Genomic DNA, 16,280 nt, shown 5'->3' with positions numbered 1-16,280 from the left:
CATCAAGCCCCTCATCACAGCTCCTTGATGTTTGGTTCTCCTTCTAATAATAATAATAAAGTCCAGCTGGCTGCACACTGACACATGCAATGCTGCAGTTGGAAGTTCTTAATCATAGTTCCAACTTCTTTACCACTGTTCTTCTCATCTCCTCGGTCCAAAGCCTTCTAAACACTGTACGAAGCTCCAAGTATTCCTACGTTGTCATACTTTTATCCTGATTTTTATTGTTTCTTTAGCCTCCACTCATCTCCTCCCCCAGTTCGAAGTTCTTCAAGAACTTCAGTCTTTTGAAACCTTTGTCGAATGCTGCGTTCCAGAGCCCATCCAAACAAATGGGATGTGGGACTTATCCTACCTGATTTGTACTAGCTCCTACTTCAAAGCGTTCCAGCAATTGAAGTCGAATGTTAGAAAACATGGGACGACCGCAGCGCTTTAGATTTGTTTGAAGAGGCATTTTGACTGTCAGCAAATCAGTCTACTTAAATACACAAGCAAGCCGTATATGTAAAAGCGATACATATAACGTCATGAGTATACTTTTACCGTAGCCCTACATATCCATGCTAATGGATAACAACGACATAATTTCACGCCATAACATGAAAAACAAGTTGTGATAAAATAGCTGTGGCTAAAACAACTCTATACGCAGAAAAGTAAAGTTTATAGCCTATTCATGCGACTCCATGGGAGCCGCCATTATTCCCCGACGTCATTTTGGTTTAGTCGGGTAGGTCGATCATCCACGACTTCGCGAGTAGGAAGTCCCACTTTGACAGGCATTCCAGTGAACTTTTTCTCGTTGGAGGTAGGATATGTCCCACGTCCAACTGGTTTGGATGGGCTCTACCGCAGCAGAAGACCAGAAGGATATTATTTGGTAAGACCGTGTTGAAGAACTTCAAACAGTTCAAAGAAGACATTATTAGTAAAGCATCAGACATCATGAGCCTTAAACTGATTATTGTTGACATTGTTTTTGTTTTATTTTGTACAGTCAAGTTAGATGTCGCAGTATCATCTTCATCTCTAAGTACAGGTAGGTACAGTCACTCCGACTCGAGTTAACAGTTTAAATGGAAAAAGCACATACAGGAACAGATACGAGTCCAGTCGACATAAAAACATATGGCTTATCAGAAAGAGTTAAACAAAGAAGTCAGGCTTTTAAATAAGAGCCACTGAGTAACAGCAATTAGTCTGGTGCATAGTTAACAGTTGGGATGTGACAACAAAACATTGTAAACAAAATGTCTAGAGAAAATAAGAGTAAAATCACAATAAACATTTGTTAAGCGTTACAAGAATTCTGACCACCTTTTCTACGAAACAGAGAAGAATCTGAAATGAGTTTCACAGTTTGTAAAGTTATTGCTACTTTCTACATGAGGAGAAACAGATTTTAGCCACTTAAGTCCATTTGACATTTATCTCAACAGACGGTTGATTTTCCAACTAGAAAGTAGGTTTAAAGACATTTTATGACAGATGCTAACACGTCTTCCTTGTATTTCCGCTGTCAGCCATGTTTTCATGCGAGTACCTCAAAAACCCTAGCGATATAGATCCTGGAGGTAAACCTGCAAATCAAATCCTAAATACCGGTTTTAGCCTTACTTGATAAAGACAGAGGGTGCATACGAGTTAGTGTTGTTTTCACAGTTTAAGAGAGAAAAAAAATAAAAAAATAAAAGTCCATCCCGAATGAAAACTTTTCAAAAACACCTGACGCGAAGGCACCGGAGTTGAGCAGATTGTCCAGTTATTTCGGGTTATTTCAGGTCCAACGTTCCGTCATCCTCCCTTCAACGATCGTCGGAGGATTCACTGGGGGAAAAATAAAGAAGGGTCTCATAAGACTTCACCAAAGCACGACAACAGAAAAACGTACATTTCTTGAAATCGGTTCTCTTTTTATCTGAAATTTAGTGTTCTACGAAACAAAGTAGCTACTTACCCAAATTTAAGCAGAGATCGCCTTCTTTTTGGGGGTTTTCTTTTTCTATAAATATCAAAAACACTATTTAGAACAGAGTAGTGTGTGTATGGTAACAGAATATGATTAAAAAAAAAAAAATGGTCATGATGAATTTCCATTATCCGGATAACCATGAATGAAGGAAATTGTTCATATTTCACAGGAGTTAAAAGTTGTTTTTCCATCTCACCAACAATATTTTAAATGGCCACAAGGGAGAGCCAGCATCTTTCCAGTCATTCCATCACATCTTTTTTTATTGACGCTTCTGTTTGTTGTAGTGTTATTTTTTAACTAAAAAACGCATCCTTCAGATGTTTTTATAAAATTATGACATTTTGTTAAATATCCGTATTCTGTGTCTGTACAGACACACGGGCACAACTTTTCTGAAAGCTCACAGATACGAAACCAAACAAATGTACATTAGGCGACATAGGCTTCACCCATTTACTAAGAGTTTATAACATTGGTTCTCAAAGTTTTAATCCAGGAGTAACTAAGCTTGTTAAATGTTTATTGGACATTACTGGATACAGACCAACAAGTGTAAACAAAAATACTGGGTATTTACCTGGTTTCTATATGGTGAATTTTAGTGTATTATTGTGTTATAAGCTGGTAATAAGCAGGTAGCTACAGCCCCCAATTACTAGCTATTTACCCAGTAAATATATGGTAACAGAAATGTGTTACTTGGTATTAACCTGTAATTAGAAGGTAAGAACAATGGCCAAAATACTGGGTAATTACCCAGTAAATTATAAAGCTTAATTATATTAATGCTTAAATTACTTTATATTAACGCTTATATTACTTAAAGCTAAACTGTAGAACTGCAATCTGGTCATTAAAATGATTACAAATGGGATTTCTTTCTGGTTTTTGGTCTCATTGGTCTGAGGGCCGTCAAAGGCCCTCAGACCAATGTTGGGTTCCTAAATTGGCCCTCAGGTATCAAAACTTTGAGAACCCCTGCTTTATAACATACATTTGTTCTGTATTAAAGCATTTCTCCAGTTACAAACAGCAGTTTTCTAGTTTGTGTGTCATCGTACCGTAGAAGCGTCTGGAGCAGCCGGTGTTTCTGCAGCTGGTTTGTTCTTCTCTGCAAACATGGACCAACAAAAATGAATCAATGGCTGTTTATCGTGAATGAAAATCTATTAGTGATGACACGTCGACGCGACATCTAAAAGAAGCAGAACTTTTCTTACTCTTCTTCTTCTTCTCCACCAGCTCAGGGGAAGAGACGGACTCGTCCAGGAACTCAGCGGTCAGGTCGCTCACCACATCGCTTTCATCCAAGCTCTTCTTCTTCTTTGGCTTCGTCTTTGGATGTTGGTTTTCCTTTGAGGAATTCTCTTCTTGCTCAGCGCACCTCTTCTTCTTTGGCGTGTCGCGGTCCTGGCTTGGTTCAGGTTTGCGTCTTTTGTTTGGTTTTGGTCGAGGCGTCTCCTCCGCAGCCTCTTGGATCCGTCTGTAAGAACAGAATAATATAAAATAACAGTCTTTATCTACTCCTTCATTCCAGTTTATTAACAAACGCACAATTCGTCCCCGAACAAAATTTGCACGAGAAACTCGAAACCTTCCTAGAAAACACTAATAAAAGTTAAATAATTCATTACTTTTCCATAAAACGTCTCTTACCTAAACAAATAAGGTGCCACACTAGTAAATTAACTTAGACTTAAAATGATGTGAGAGCAGAAATCCACTGACTTCTTTTTTCCCTTGGTCTCCGTCTGTGCTGCGGAGACGACGCTGCTCTTCTTCTTCTCCCCCTTTTCTATCTTGTGAAGCATCACTCTCCTCTTCTTGCTCAGTTTAATCCGGTTCCTCTTTTTCTTTTTTCCTGAGGAGAGCTGAGACGAGTCCATGTCTGCAGGAGAAAACAAACATCTTTCCAAACCACTGAAGATGAAGTCGACGTTTCATAGCTGCTTCACTTTCATTCACAGACACATTCCTTACCTGTTGTGTCCAGTTCCTTTTCTACGTCTGTGTCGCCCTCTGCTGGTGTCTCCTCTCCTCCTTCCTTTGTACTCTTTTTCATTTTGGTGGTGGCCTCTGCTGGACTCACAGGATCCTCCACCACCTCCTCCTTCAGATTTTTATCCTTCTTTTTCTTTTTAATGATGTTTTCTACAGACGGGATAGGGGTCTTCTCCTCTTCTACTGCATCTCTTGCCATTTTCCTTTTCTTTGCCTTCTTCTTTGATGGAGTTACCTGAGACACAATCACCTCTTCCTCCTCCTCCTCTAACACCTGCTTCTCTTCCCCCTGATCCTCCTCTTTCACCTCCACCTCCTTTTTGTTTCTCTTTTTCTTCTTGTCAGACTTGGAGGTGAGTGGAGTATCGATGAGAGAGTCTGTGGTCGGAGTGTCTGCGGCTGATGTTTCCACGTCCTTTTTGTTCTTCCTTTTCTTCTTCTTGGGAGTTTTCACGTCCTGAGCCTCCACAGGAAGCACTTGGCTCTTTTCTCCCTCGTCGTCATCTTGGACTTGAATGTTGATGATGCTGTCGTCTGGGTCCGTTTGCTCCTTTGCTGCCACCTCATCTACAGCAGAACAAGACAACAAACGGGAGATGTTTATCTTTTTTAGATGTTGTTTTTTATACCCTTAGTTTGTGTTAATGTTAATGTATACATGTATATATGTATACATATATATGTATGTATGTATGTATACATATGTATGTATGTGTACATACATACATACATATATGTATACATACATACATATGTATACATACATACATACATACATATGTATACATACATACATACGTATACATACATACATACATACATATGTATACATACATACATACATATGTATACATACATACATACATATGTATACATGTATACATACGTACATGTATACATGTATACATACGTACATGTATACATACGTACATACATACATACATACGTATACATACGTATACATACATACGTATACATACATACGTATACATACATACATACGTATACATACATACGTATACATACATACGTATACATACATACGTATACATACATACGTATACATACATACGTATACATACATACGTATACATACGTATACATACGTATGTATACATACGTACGTATACATACGTACACATACATACGTATACATACGTATACATACATACGTATACATACGTACACATACATACGTATACATACGTACACATACATACGTATACATACGTATACATACATACGTACACATACATACGTATACATACGTACACATACATACGTATACATACATACACATACATACGTATACATACGTACACATACATACGTATACATACGTACATATACGTATACATACGTACATATACGTATACATACGTACACATACATACGTATACATACGTACATATATGTATACATACGTACATATATGTATACATACGTACATATATGTATACGTACGTACATATATGTATACGTACGTACGTATACATACGTACGTATACATACGTACGTATACATACGTACATATATGTATACGTACGTACGTATACGTACGTACGTATACATACGTACGTATACATACGTACATACGTATACATACGTACGTATACATACATACGTATACATACGTACACATACATACGTATACATACGTACATATATGTATACATACGTACATATATGTATACATACGTACATATATGTATACGTACGTACATATATGTATACGTACGTACGTATACATACGTACGTATACATACGTACGTATACATACGTACATATATGTATACGTACGTACGTATACATACGTACGTACACATACATACGTATACATACGTACACATACATACGTATACATACGTACACATACATACGTATACATACGTATACATACATACGTATACATACGTATACATACATACGTACACATACATACGTATACATACGTACACATACATACGTATACATACGTACACATACATACGTATACATACGTACATATACGTATACATACGTACATATACGTATACATACGTACACATACATACGTATACATACGTACATATATGTATACATACGTACATATATGTATACATACGTACATATATGTATACGTACGTACATATATGTATACGTACGTACGTATACATACGTACGTATACATACGTACGTATACATACGTACGTATACATACGTACGTATACATACGTACATATATGTATACGTACGTACGTATACATACGTACGTATACATACGTACATACGTATACATACATACGTATACATACATACGTATACATACATACGTATACATACATACGTATACATACATACATACGTATACATACATACGTATACATACATACGTATACATACATACGTATACATACATACGTATACATACATACATACGTATACATACATACGTATACATACATACGTATACATACATACGTATACATACATACGTATACATACATACGTACACATACATACGTATACATACGTACACATACATACGTATACATACGTACACATACATACGTATACATACGTACACATACATACGTATACATACGTATACATACGTACACATACATACGTATACATACGTACACATACATACGTATACATACGTACATATACGTATACATACGTACACATACATACGTATACATACGTACATATACGTATACATACGTACACATACATACGTATACATACGTACATATATGTATACATACGTACATATATGTATACGTACGTACATATATGTATACGTACGTACATATATGTATACGTACGTACGTATACATACGTACGTATACATACGTACGTATACATACGTACATATATGTATACGTACGTACGTATACATACGTACGTATACATACGTACGTATACATACGTACGTATACATACGTACGTATACATACGTACGTACGTATACATACGTATACATACGTATACATACATACGTACGTATGCATACATACATACGTATGCATACATACATACGTATACATACACACATACATACGTATACGTATACATACATACATACACACATACATACGTATACGTATACATACATACATACACACATACGTATGCATACACACATACGTATACATACACACATGTATACATACACACATATGTATACATACACACATGTATACATACACACATATGTATACATACACACATATATGTATACATACACACATATGTATACATACAGACATATATGTATACATACAGACATATGTATACATACAGACATATATGTATACATACAGACATATGTATACATACATACATGTATACATACATACATACATGTATACATACAGACATATGTATACATACATACATGTATACATACATACATACATGTATACATACATACATGTATACATACATACATATATACATACATACATATATGTATACATACACACATGTATACATACATACATATATGTATACATACACACATGTATACATACATACATATATGTATACATACATACATATATGTATACATACATACATATATACATACATACATATATACATACATACATATATACATACATACATATATGTATACATACATACATATATGTATACATACATACATATATGTATACATACACACATGTATACATACATACATATATGTATACATACACACATGTATACATACATACATATATGTATACATACACACATATGTATACATACATACATATATGTATACATACACACATATGTATACATACATACATATATGTATACATACACACATATGTATACATACATACATATATGTATACATACACACATATGTATACATACACACATATGTATACATACATACATATATGTATACATACACACATATGTATACATACACACATATGTATACATACACATACACACATATACATACATGTACATAGATAATACAAGATAACCGTTACCAGCGACAGGAATGTCGTCAGCAGCGTTGCCTTGGTCACTTGAGCTCTCCAGCGTCAGAGAGGATGTGATGTCACTGCCCTGATTAAACACAACATGCATAAAGTTGTTTTTAATTTAGATTTATCTGCCCAGTCCTGAAAAAAAGCAAAAAGACAGAAACGTTTTGTACCTTTGATTCAATTTCTTCCTCAACTTTCTCATCCTGTACCTCTTCTTCACTTGGATTTTCAGCGTCTAGAAAGGAATAAAAACACAGCTGCTGTTTTTTTTTTGTCTAAAAATGTTTTTTTTTTTTATTATTGTATGTGTAACATTTACTTTCTTATTTTAAAAGTAAAAAAAATGCTGTAAAAATACAAAAACTTTTGTTGCGGTGACCTGTGACCTATATTTCCTTTCCTGTGACCATTTCAAAATAATGGTCCGTCTACTTTTCGCTAGTAAAATGCTATGTAAAATACATGTCTGGTGTGTATTTGCACTGTCAGCATCCATGTATGTCTCAGCATGTCAGAATTTGAACAGACTCTTTTGTGAAGAACAGATTCCGATGTGCTCTCAAATCATTGATCTGTCACTTGAGCGGAGCAAGAGTCAACTTGAGGAGCTCGCGGACTGGAGAAAACTGGTTTCCAGGCCGCATCTGGCCCCCAGGGGGCCGAACTGTGTGTTGGAACAGGACATCTAAGACATGTAGGGCTGGGAAACACTGACTTACCCTAAACTAAACCTAGTTCTAACCCTAAAACCAAGTCCCTTCAAAGTCATGAGGACCAGACAAAATGTCTGGAAAAAGTCACACTGAATCTTGCCACATCAAACCTGCTCTTCAGCCTCTGAACCGTCTGTTCACAACAGCTTGTGAGTCTTGTCAGTGAAGTGAGAAGAAGGCATACATAACAGCGGGTTATTATCGTCGGGCACCTAATTGGCTGTTCCTACCTGCAGGGGTCAGGGCTTCCGTCTCTGCCGGCTGCTCATTGGTCTCCTCAGATGTCGAGTCTGAGCCGGTGGGCTCGGCCTGACTCGACGTCTGCACGGGGGGAATCAACAGGTCAGCAACAGACATATACACATATATAATACGGAAATGACAGTCTAAATATCAAAAAAAAGACCCGATACTGCACCTCTGCAGCGCCGGCTTCCTCGTCTTCTGCATCCTGGGTACAGGGAGGTGTGGCCTCTGTGTGATTGACAGCCGTCTGCTCAGACATTGAGGAGTCATCTGTGGCGTCGGCGACTGCTTCTGGTTCCTGAAGCAAAATTAAATTCAGTCTGAATGTGAACGCAACAAACAAGTAGCACAAGTACTCAATTAATCAACAGATTAAACGATTATGAAAATACTGGTTAGTTGCAGCTCTAACCCCAAGATTAAATCGTGTTTTATTCTTGTTTTAATGCGATTCTCCTGCGATTATTGCTGCATTGTATGTGGTTGCTTTGTGAGCTGCAGATACTTGATCCATTGATCCATCTTTACTCCCAAAACTGATTTACTGCCCATGTTTTACATGCAATAGATAATTTTAAAAAACATTTTGTTAAAGGGAGAGAAGAAACTTGTCTGAGCACATTCTTCAGATTCAGCCTCAGGTCACTAACCTGCTCGGACTCATCAAAGACGGCGTCAGGTTCCGCTGAGGTCGCGTGTTCTGGGTCGACTGTGGTCAGTTCAGCTGCTTCGGCAGGGTCAGAGGAGCTGGACGTCTCCGCTCCGTTAACTGTTGACGCTTCCGCGGGAGTCGACTGGAAAACACACACATGTGCATTTGGTTACAGTACTTCCATCCAACTGTGTTCATGCAAATGTTACATATAGTATACACTACCGTTCAAAGGTTTGGGCTCACTTAGAAATGTCCTTATTTTTGAAGGAAAAGCACTTTTCTTCAATGAATGTAACAGAATAAATGAATCAGAAACACACTCATTGTGTTTGCTAATCACGTTAGAAGGCTATTGGATGATTAGAAAACCCTTGAAAACCCTTGGGCGATTATGTTAGCACAGCTGAAAACAGTTTTGCTGGTTCTTTGACCAAAGGGCAAAATTATTATTTGGAATAAAAATCATTATTTCTAATCTTGTCAATGTCTTGACTATATTTTCTATACATTTTGCAACTCTTTTGATGAATAAAAATGTAACTTTTAATGGAAAACAAAAAAAAATTGTATAGGTGACCCATAACTTTTGAACTGTAGTGTACGTGCTGGATTAATCTGGCCGTTTTCGAGCTGTTGAACGTGATGTCGCCACAAGGTGTTGAGGCAATCTCATCAGATTTGGTAGAAATGTACAGAAGGATGCAAAAATGCATTGTAGAAATTTTGATGGTCGTAGGTCAAAGGTCAACACCCCATCGGAATTGTTAAATTTGGCTAAATTTTGTTAAAACTTGGTATAATTATATAATCTCGTCTATGTCTTGACTATATTTTCTATTCATTTTGCAACTCTTTTGATGAATAAAAGTGTGACTTTTAATGGAAAACACAAACAAAATTGTATCGGTGAGCCCAAACTTTTGAACAGTATTGTACAGGATGTAGATAAATATGTGTAGAGCTGCTGCTGATTAACAACAACCAAACTAAACACAACCGAACCCAGAGTTTCCCACAGTTAGAGTCTGACTGAGTTGTCAAAGGACATCAGAGCAACCAGGTTTGAGTGTTGTGAACTCATCTGAACGACAGTTATGCAGAGAGAGAGAGAGCGAGAGCGCAGCCTTCCTGCTGCTGAGGACAGTGAAAACTTTTTTTAAATGTTGTGACGGTTGACTGGATCTCTGGCACACATTATTACAGTGACTGGACAACAGTTATGCATGTGTTGTTGTTGCGTGTGCGTGATTTCTTCTTCCTGCTGCAAAATTCCTGGTACATTTTCCAGAAACGTTCAAACTATGTTAATCGACTACACCTAAATGGTCGCTTTACAATAAAAAGCCTTAACGTTGACTCTTTTTTTAATTCACTTATTGCTCACCTTTTCTTCCATTTGTGTCGCCGCCGCCTCCTTTTCATCATCGGAAGATATAGCGACCACCAGGTTTTCAGTTTCATCTGCAGACTCCAGCAGCTCAGGGACGGCATCCGTGCCGTTCGTCACGCCATTGCTGTGTCCATTTGAGCCTGAGAGGCGAGACGTTTCACCAATGTTACTTTTGTCATATTTGTTGTCTTTATAAAGATTACGGGAAAGAAATGTTTTACCAAGTGGTGGCTGTGCCTCCACATGATCTTCTTCTCCATTGTTGGATAATTTGCCGTTGACGACCTCTTCTTCTTCTTCATCATCAATGGTGACGGGTTCAGCTCCGTTTTTCTTTAAAGCAGCAGAGTTGTTTGTTTCCTGTTTGGAGCACAGTCTACAGCACACACACACACACAAGTTGTCAATTACACCGTTTTAAATTGTGAAATTGATTTTGAAACAATAATTTTTTTTATTAAAGAAAGAAAGAAAGAGATGTCATTCATTGATTCATGTGTCTGCTGCCCATTTAATCCCCATCAGGATTAGAGGGCGTTAGTAGCTAGAATAAACTAGACAGAGACAATCTCTGTCTCTTTCACACACACACACACACTCTTGTACTTGCTGCATACTGTGGACCGGGTAAAAGTTCTGACAAAGTGAGGACCACTTTATAAATCAACACAATTACAAATATGGACTTCATGAATGACATCTATAGAAGAAGAAAAACTACTGGGTGCAGTACCATAAAATGTCTGCAGGTGGAGCCCCAGAGCAAAAGGTGTGTGAAAACACCAGGACTGGAAAACGGGTTTTTGTACCAAATTGATGACCTCTGTTAAAAACAGAGTATAGCATGTTTACAACCTAAGAAAGTGATTTCAATGAAAACAAACTGAGGACCGGCCCAAACGTCCCCACTTTGTAAAAATGACCTCACTCTGTTGGTTAAAAACCCTCACTGGTCCTCAGTATGCTGCAAGTACAAGAGTACACACACACACACACAGGTTTCCTCGACTTCAGAGGACATTGCAAAACATGTCTTCACCTAAAACTGTGGTAATATACGATGTGGGGTCCCCACAACATAGGTACACACATACTGTACCCACCTCTAATCCCGTTCATATGGACAATGTGTTTTTGTTTCACAAAAGCATTAAATAAATCCAGAGATTAAAGAAAAGAAGGAGAAAAAAAAAACACAGGAAATCGGGAATTACAAGTTCAAAAGACAGAGATTATGACAGAGACGATGTTTAAATCTGTGTTTGATACATGTCTCACTTACTTCATCCAGCCTGTGTAGATATCGTGCAGGTTGCAGCTCAACTCGGCCGTTTTCTCCTAAAAAAATTAAGATATTATTTAGTGCATTAACTTTCACAATTCAGCAAAGTTTTCGACAGATAAATCTGTAATAAACAAGAAAAAAAAAAAAGACTCTGAAGGGAAAAAAAAGCTCATTTCCTGTAGTTTGAGGAATTCATACTGTCACTTCGATTCCGAACACTCCCGGAAATGAATCCATGAAGCATCTCAGTAGACTCACAAAATGAGAGGAATATGTGTGAGGAATTTGAAGTTTTCATGATGAATGTATCGCAGAGTGTTTACGTTGTGTTGGAGAACGTTATATTTAACCTGAAACATGAACCACGTGACTGAACAAAGCTCAGGTTTCACCGAGTTTGGACACATTTGGAAAGGGCACGATAAAGGCACAGTCTGTAAGTTTGGAAACCAGAACATCTCAACACCTCCCGTCAGACCTGGGAGTTATGTTTTTGGTTGGTTTCGTAGCTGTTGTTTTTTGTTTTTAAGAAATATGAGTTATGTTTTTGTAACATTTAATTTACACAGAATTTACAGTCAATTAGAGCTGAAACATTTACTTAAATCAATTCGAAGACTTTTTTAATGATTAAAACAAGATTTCTGATCGTTTTAGCTTCTTAAATGTGAATATTTTCTTCATTTCTTTGCTGCACATAAAGAAACCATTAAAAGTCAATCATTTTAGTTTGTGGACAAAACAATGCATTATTGCCAAACACTTATCAACATTTTTTTATAACGTTTTCTGACATTTTATGGACCAAATGATCGAAATAACAGCTTATTTGTGTGTAAACAACTGTTCATTTGGTCCCTACCATCATCAAAACAGTGTCTATAAACGCTTGAAAAAAAAAAAAAAGACCATTACATAATAGTTTACATAATAAAATAAATCCCCCCTAAAAACAACGTTTTAAGTCAAGAATAAGATGCTAATTTTCCACACTTAAACAAAAGCAACGTATGCATAAAATGACGTTAATTGACAAATCAAAATAAAAGTTGCAGATTACCGATTTATTCTCTAATGATCAATTAATCAATTAAAGAATTGCTCGATGCAATTCTGATATGTTTATGTAACGATAATCGACGGCGAACGAAGAATTGCTCAAATCTGTACAGGAGGTTTCGGGTGGAAGGCTGCAAGGAGAACATAAAGTTCCTATAACATCATGTTCTTTTCCTCCAGGAGGCCATGTGCTACACACACACACACACACACACACACACACACACACACACACACACACACACACACACACACACACACACACACACACACACACACACACATCAGTGACTTGCAGATAGACTCCCAACACAGTAGGAAAATGTATATTTAATGTAGGTTCTTACATAACACACACGTCAGCCTAGAAAAACCGTTTTAAAAACGAACCACATGCACCGACTGTGACAATAGCACTAGCAAAGGTTGTTGAAACATCTCACCTTATTGACGTGTTTCGCCAGCGCTTTAGCAGCTTTGTTGAAGCCGTTCACCTCCAGGTGCTGCTGGATTAAAAACAGCAGAGCGTCGCCTTCTTCCTCCGCCGCCATTCTCTCTTCCTCTGGACACACTAGTGACAAACGCGACGAAAAGGCAGAATATCACCGACGACTGTAGTTATTCACACTTGAATTCACTGTGGCTATGCTGCTGCTGTTGCTGCTGCACGTGCACATGTAGCGCCGCCGACGCCCCCCTTCGAAATGCACCATGGGTAGTGTAGTGTTCTTCTTCAGAGGCAGTTCTTACAGTCAACAAGAACAAAACAAACGAAATAGCCGTTTGGTCAATATGAACTTGTACTGTTAAATGATAATTAAACGCATTATGTTATATATTTTTTTATTATTATTATTATTATTATTAGACCACAAGTTTAAAGGTGCAATGTCTAACTTTTAAACACAAACAAATGTCCTTTACATTCACTGATCACTATTTAAAGATGTAATGTGTAACTTTTAAAGCTGTATTGTGTAACTTTTAAAGCTGTAGTGTGTAACTTTTAAAGCTGTAGTGTGTAACTTGTGAAGCTGTAGGGTGTAACTTTTAAACACAAACACGTCCTTCACTTTCACTGATTACCGTTTAAAGCTGTAGTGTGTAACGTTTAAAGCTGTAATGTGTAACTTTTAAACACAAACAAATGTTCTTCACTTTCACAGATTTCCGTTTAAAGCTGTAGTGTGTAACTGTTAAAGCTGTAGTGTGTAACTTTTAAAGCTGTAGTGTTTAACCTTTAAAGCTGTAGTGCGTAACTTTTGAAGCTGTAGTGCGTAACTTTTAAAGCTGTAGTGCGTAACTTTTAAAGCTGTAGTGCGTAACTTTTAAAGCTGTAGTGTTTAACCTTTAAAGCTGTAGTGCGTAACTTTTGAAGCTGTAGTGTGTAACTTGTGAAACTGTAGTGTGTAACTGTTAAAGCTGTAGTGTGTAGCTTGTAAAGTTGTAGTGTGTAACCTTTAAAGCTGTAGTGCGTAACTTTTAAAGCTGCAGTGTGTAACTTTTAAAGCTGCAGTATGTAACTTGTGAAGCTGTAGTGTGTAACTTTTAAAGCTGTAGTATGTAACTTGTGAAGCGGAAGTGTGTAACCACTAAAGTTGTTGTGTGTAACTTTTAAAGCTGTAGTATGTAACTTTTAAAGCTGTAGTATGTAACTTTTAAAGCTGTAGTGTTTAACCTTTAAAGCAGTAGTGTGTAACTGTTAAAGCTGTAGTGTGTAACTGTTAAAGCTGTAGTGTGTAACTGTTAAAGCTGTAGTGCGTAACTTGTGAAGCTGTAGTGTGTAACTGTTAAAGCTGTAGTGTGTAATTGTTAAAGCTGTAGTGTGTAACGTATAAAGATGTAGTGTGTAACCGTTAAAGCTGTAGTGTGTAACTTTTAAAGCTGTATTGTGTAACTTTTAAAGCGGCAGTATGTAACTTTTAAAACGGTAGTGTGTAACTTTTAAAGCTGTAGTGCGTAACTTTTGAAGCTGTAGAGTGTAACTTGTGAAGCTGTAGTGTGTAACCTTTAAAGCTGTAGTGCGTAACTTTTGAAGCTGTAGAGTGTAACTTGTGAAGCTGTAGTGTGTAACCTTTAAAGCTGTAGTGCGTAACTTTTAAAGCTGGAGTGTGTAACATTTGAAGCTGAAGTGTGTAACTTTTAAACACAAACAAATGTCCTTCACTTTCACCGATAACTGTTTAAAGCTGTAGTGTGTAAGTTGTGAAGCTGTAGTGTGTAACTTTTAAAGCTGTAGTGCGTAACTTGTGAAGCTGTAGTGTGTAACTTGTAAAGCTGTAGTATGTAACTTGTGAAGCTGTAGTGTGTAACTTTTAAAGCTGTCGTATGTAACTTTTAAAGCGGAAGTGTGTAACCACTAAAGTTGTAGTGTGTAACCTTTAAAGCTGTAGTGTTTAACCTTTAAAGCTGTAGTGTGTAACTGTTAAAGCTGTAGTGTGTAACTGTTAAAGCTGTAGTTTGTAACTGTTAAAGCTGTAGTGTGTAACTTTTAAAGCTGTAGTGTGTAACCTTTAAAGCTGTAGTGTGTAACTTTTAAAGCTGCAGTATGTAACTTTTAAAGCGGAAGTGTGTAACCACTAAAGTTGTAGTGTGTAACCTTTAAAGCTGTAGTGTTTAACCTTTAAAGCTGTAGTGTGTAACTTTTAAAGCTGTAGTGTGTAACCTTTAAAGCTGTAGTGTGTAACTGTTAAAGCTGTAGTGTGTAACCTTTAAAGCTGTAGTGTGTAACTTTTAAAGCTGCAGTATGTAACTTTTAAAGCGGTAGTGTGTAACTTTTAAAGCTGTAGTGTGTAACCTTAAAAGCTGTAGTGCGTAACTTTTAAAGCAGTAGTGTGTAACTTTTAAAGCTGTAGTGTTTAACCTTTAAAGCTGTAGTGTGTAACTTTTAAAGCGGTAGTGTGTAACTGTTAAAGCTGCAGTGTGTAACTTGTGAAGCTGTAGTGTGTAACTTTT

General features: G+C 37.0%; 1 protein-coding gene across 1 annotated transcript; it reads right to left on the bottom strand.

The window, feature by feature from the left end:
• Positions 1 to 1,020: 1,020 nt before the first annotated feature.
• LOC310926879 (uncharacterized protein) lies at positions 1,021 to 13,922 on the bottom strand. Its single transcript, XM_083889086.1, has 15 exons — positions 13,769 to 13,922; positions 12,264 to 12,319; positions 11,203 to 11,357; positions 10,976 to 11,121; positions 9,587 to 9,730; positions 9,109 to 9,234; positions 8,921 to 9,011; positions 8,148 to 8,212; positions 7,978 to 8,056; positions 3,962 to 4,549; positions 3,710 to 3,869; positions 3,202 to 3,464; positions 3,043 to 3,092; positions 1,964 to 2,008; positions 1,021 to 1,833 (listed from the first exon to the last, which is right to left on the bottom strand). The coding sequence occupies exons 1-14, from the start codon at positions 13,874 to 13,876 to the stop codon at positions 1,970 to 1,972; spliced, it is 2,070 nt and encodes a 689-aa protein (XP_083745212.1). The 5' UTR covers positions 13,877 to 13,922; the 3' UTR covers positions 1,021 to 1,833; positions 1,964 to 1,969.
• Positions 13,923 to 16,280: the final 2,358 nt, after the last annotated feature.

Source organism: Microchirus variegatus, assembly GCF_963457635.1.
Source record: "Microchirus variegatus genome assembly, chromosome: 5".
Taxonomy (NCBI): domain Eukaryota; kingdom Metazoa; phylum Chordata; class Actinopteri; order Pleuronectiformes; family Soleidae; genus Microchirus; species Microchirus variegatus.
This window is presented reverse-complemented; position numbering and strand designations above follow the sequence as displayed.

Excerpts from the sequence above, each read along its gene's own strand:
- LOC310926879 (XM_083889086.1), bottom strand. The coding sequence starts at position 13,876 with ATGGCGGCGGAGGAAGAAGGCGACGCTCTGCTGTTTTTAATCCAGCAG. Across the intron at positions 9,235-9,586 it reads TCTTTGATGAGTCCGAGCAG|GAACCAGAAGCAGTCGCCGA; the intron begins GTTAGTGACCTG and ends ATTTTGCTTCAG. Across the intron at positions 3,465-3,709 it reads GAGACCAAGGGAAAAAAGAA|ACGGATCCAAGAGGCTGCGG; the intron begins GTCAGTGGATTT and ends CTGTTCTTACAG.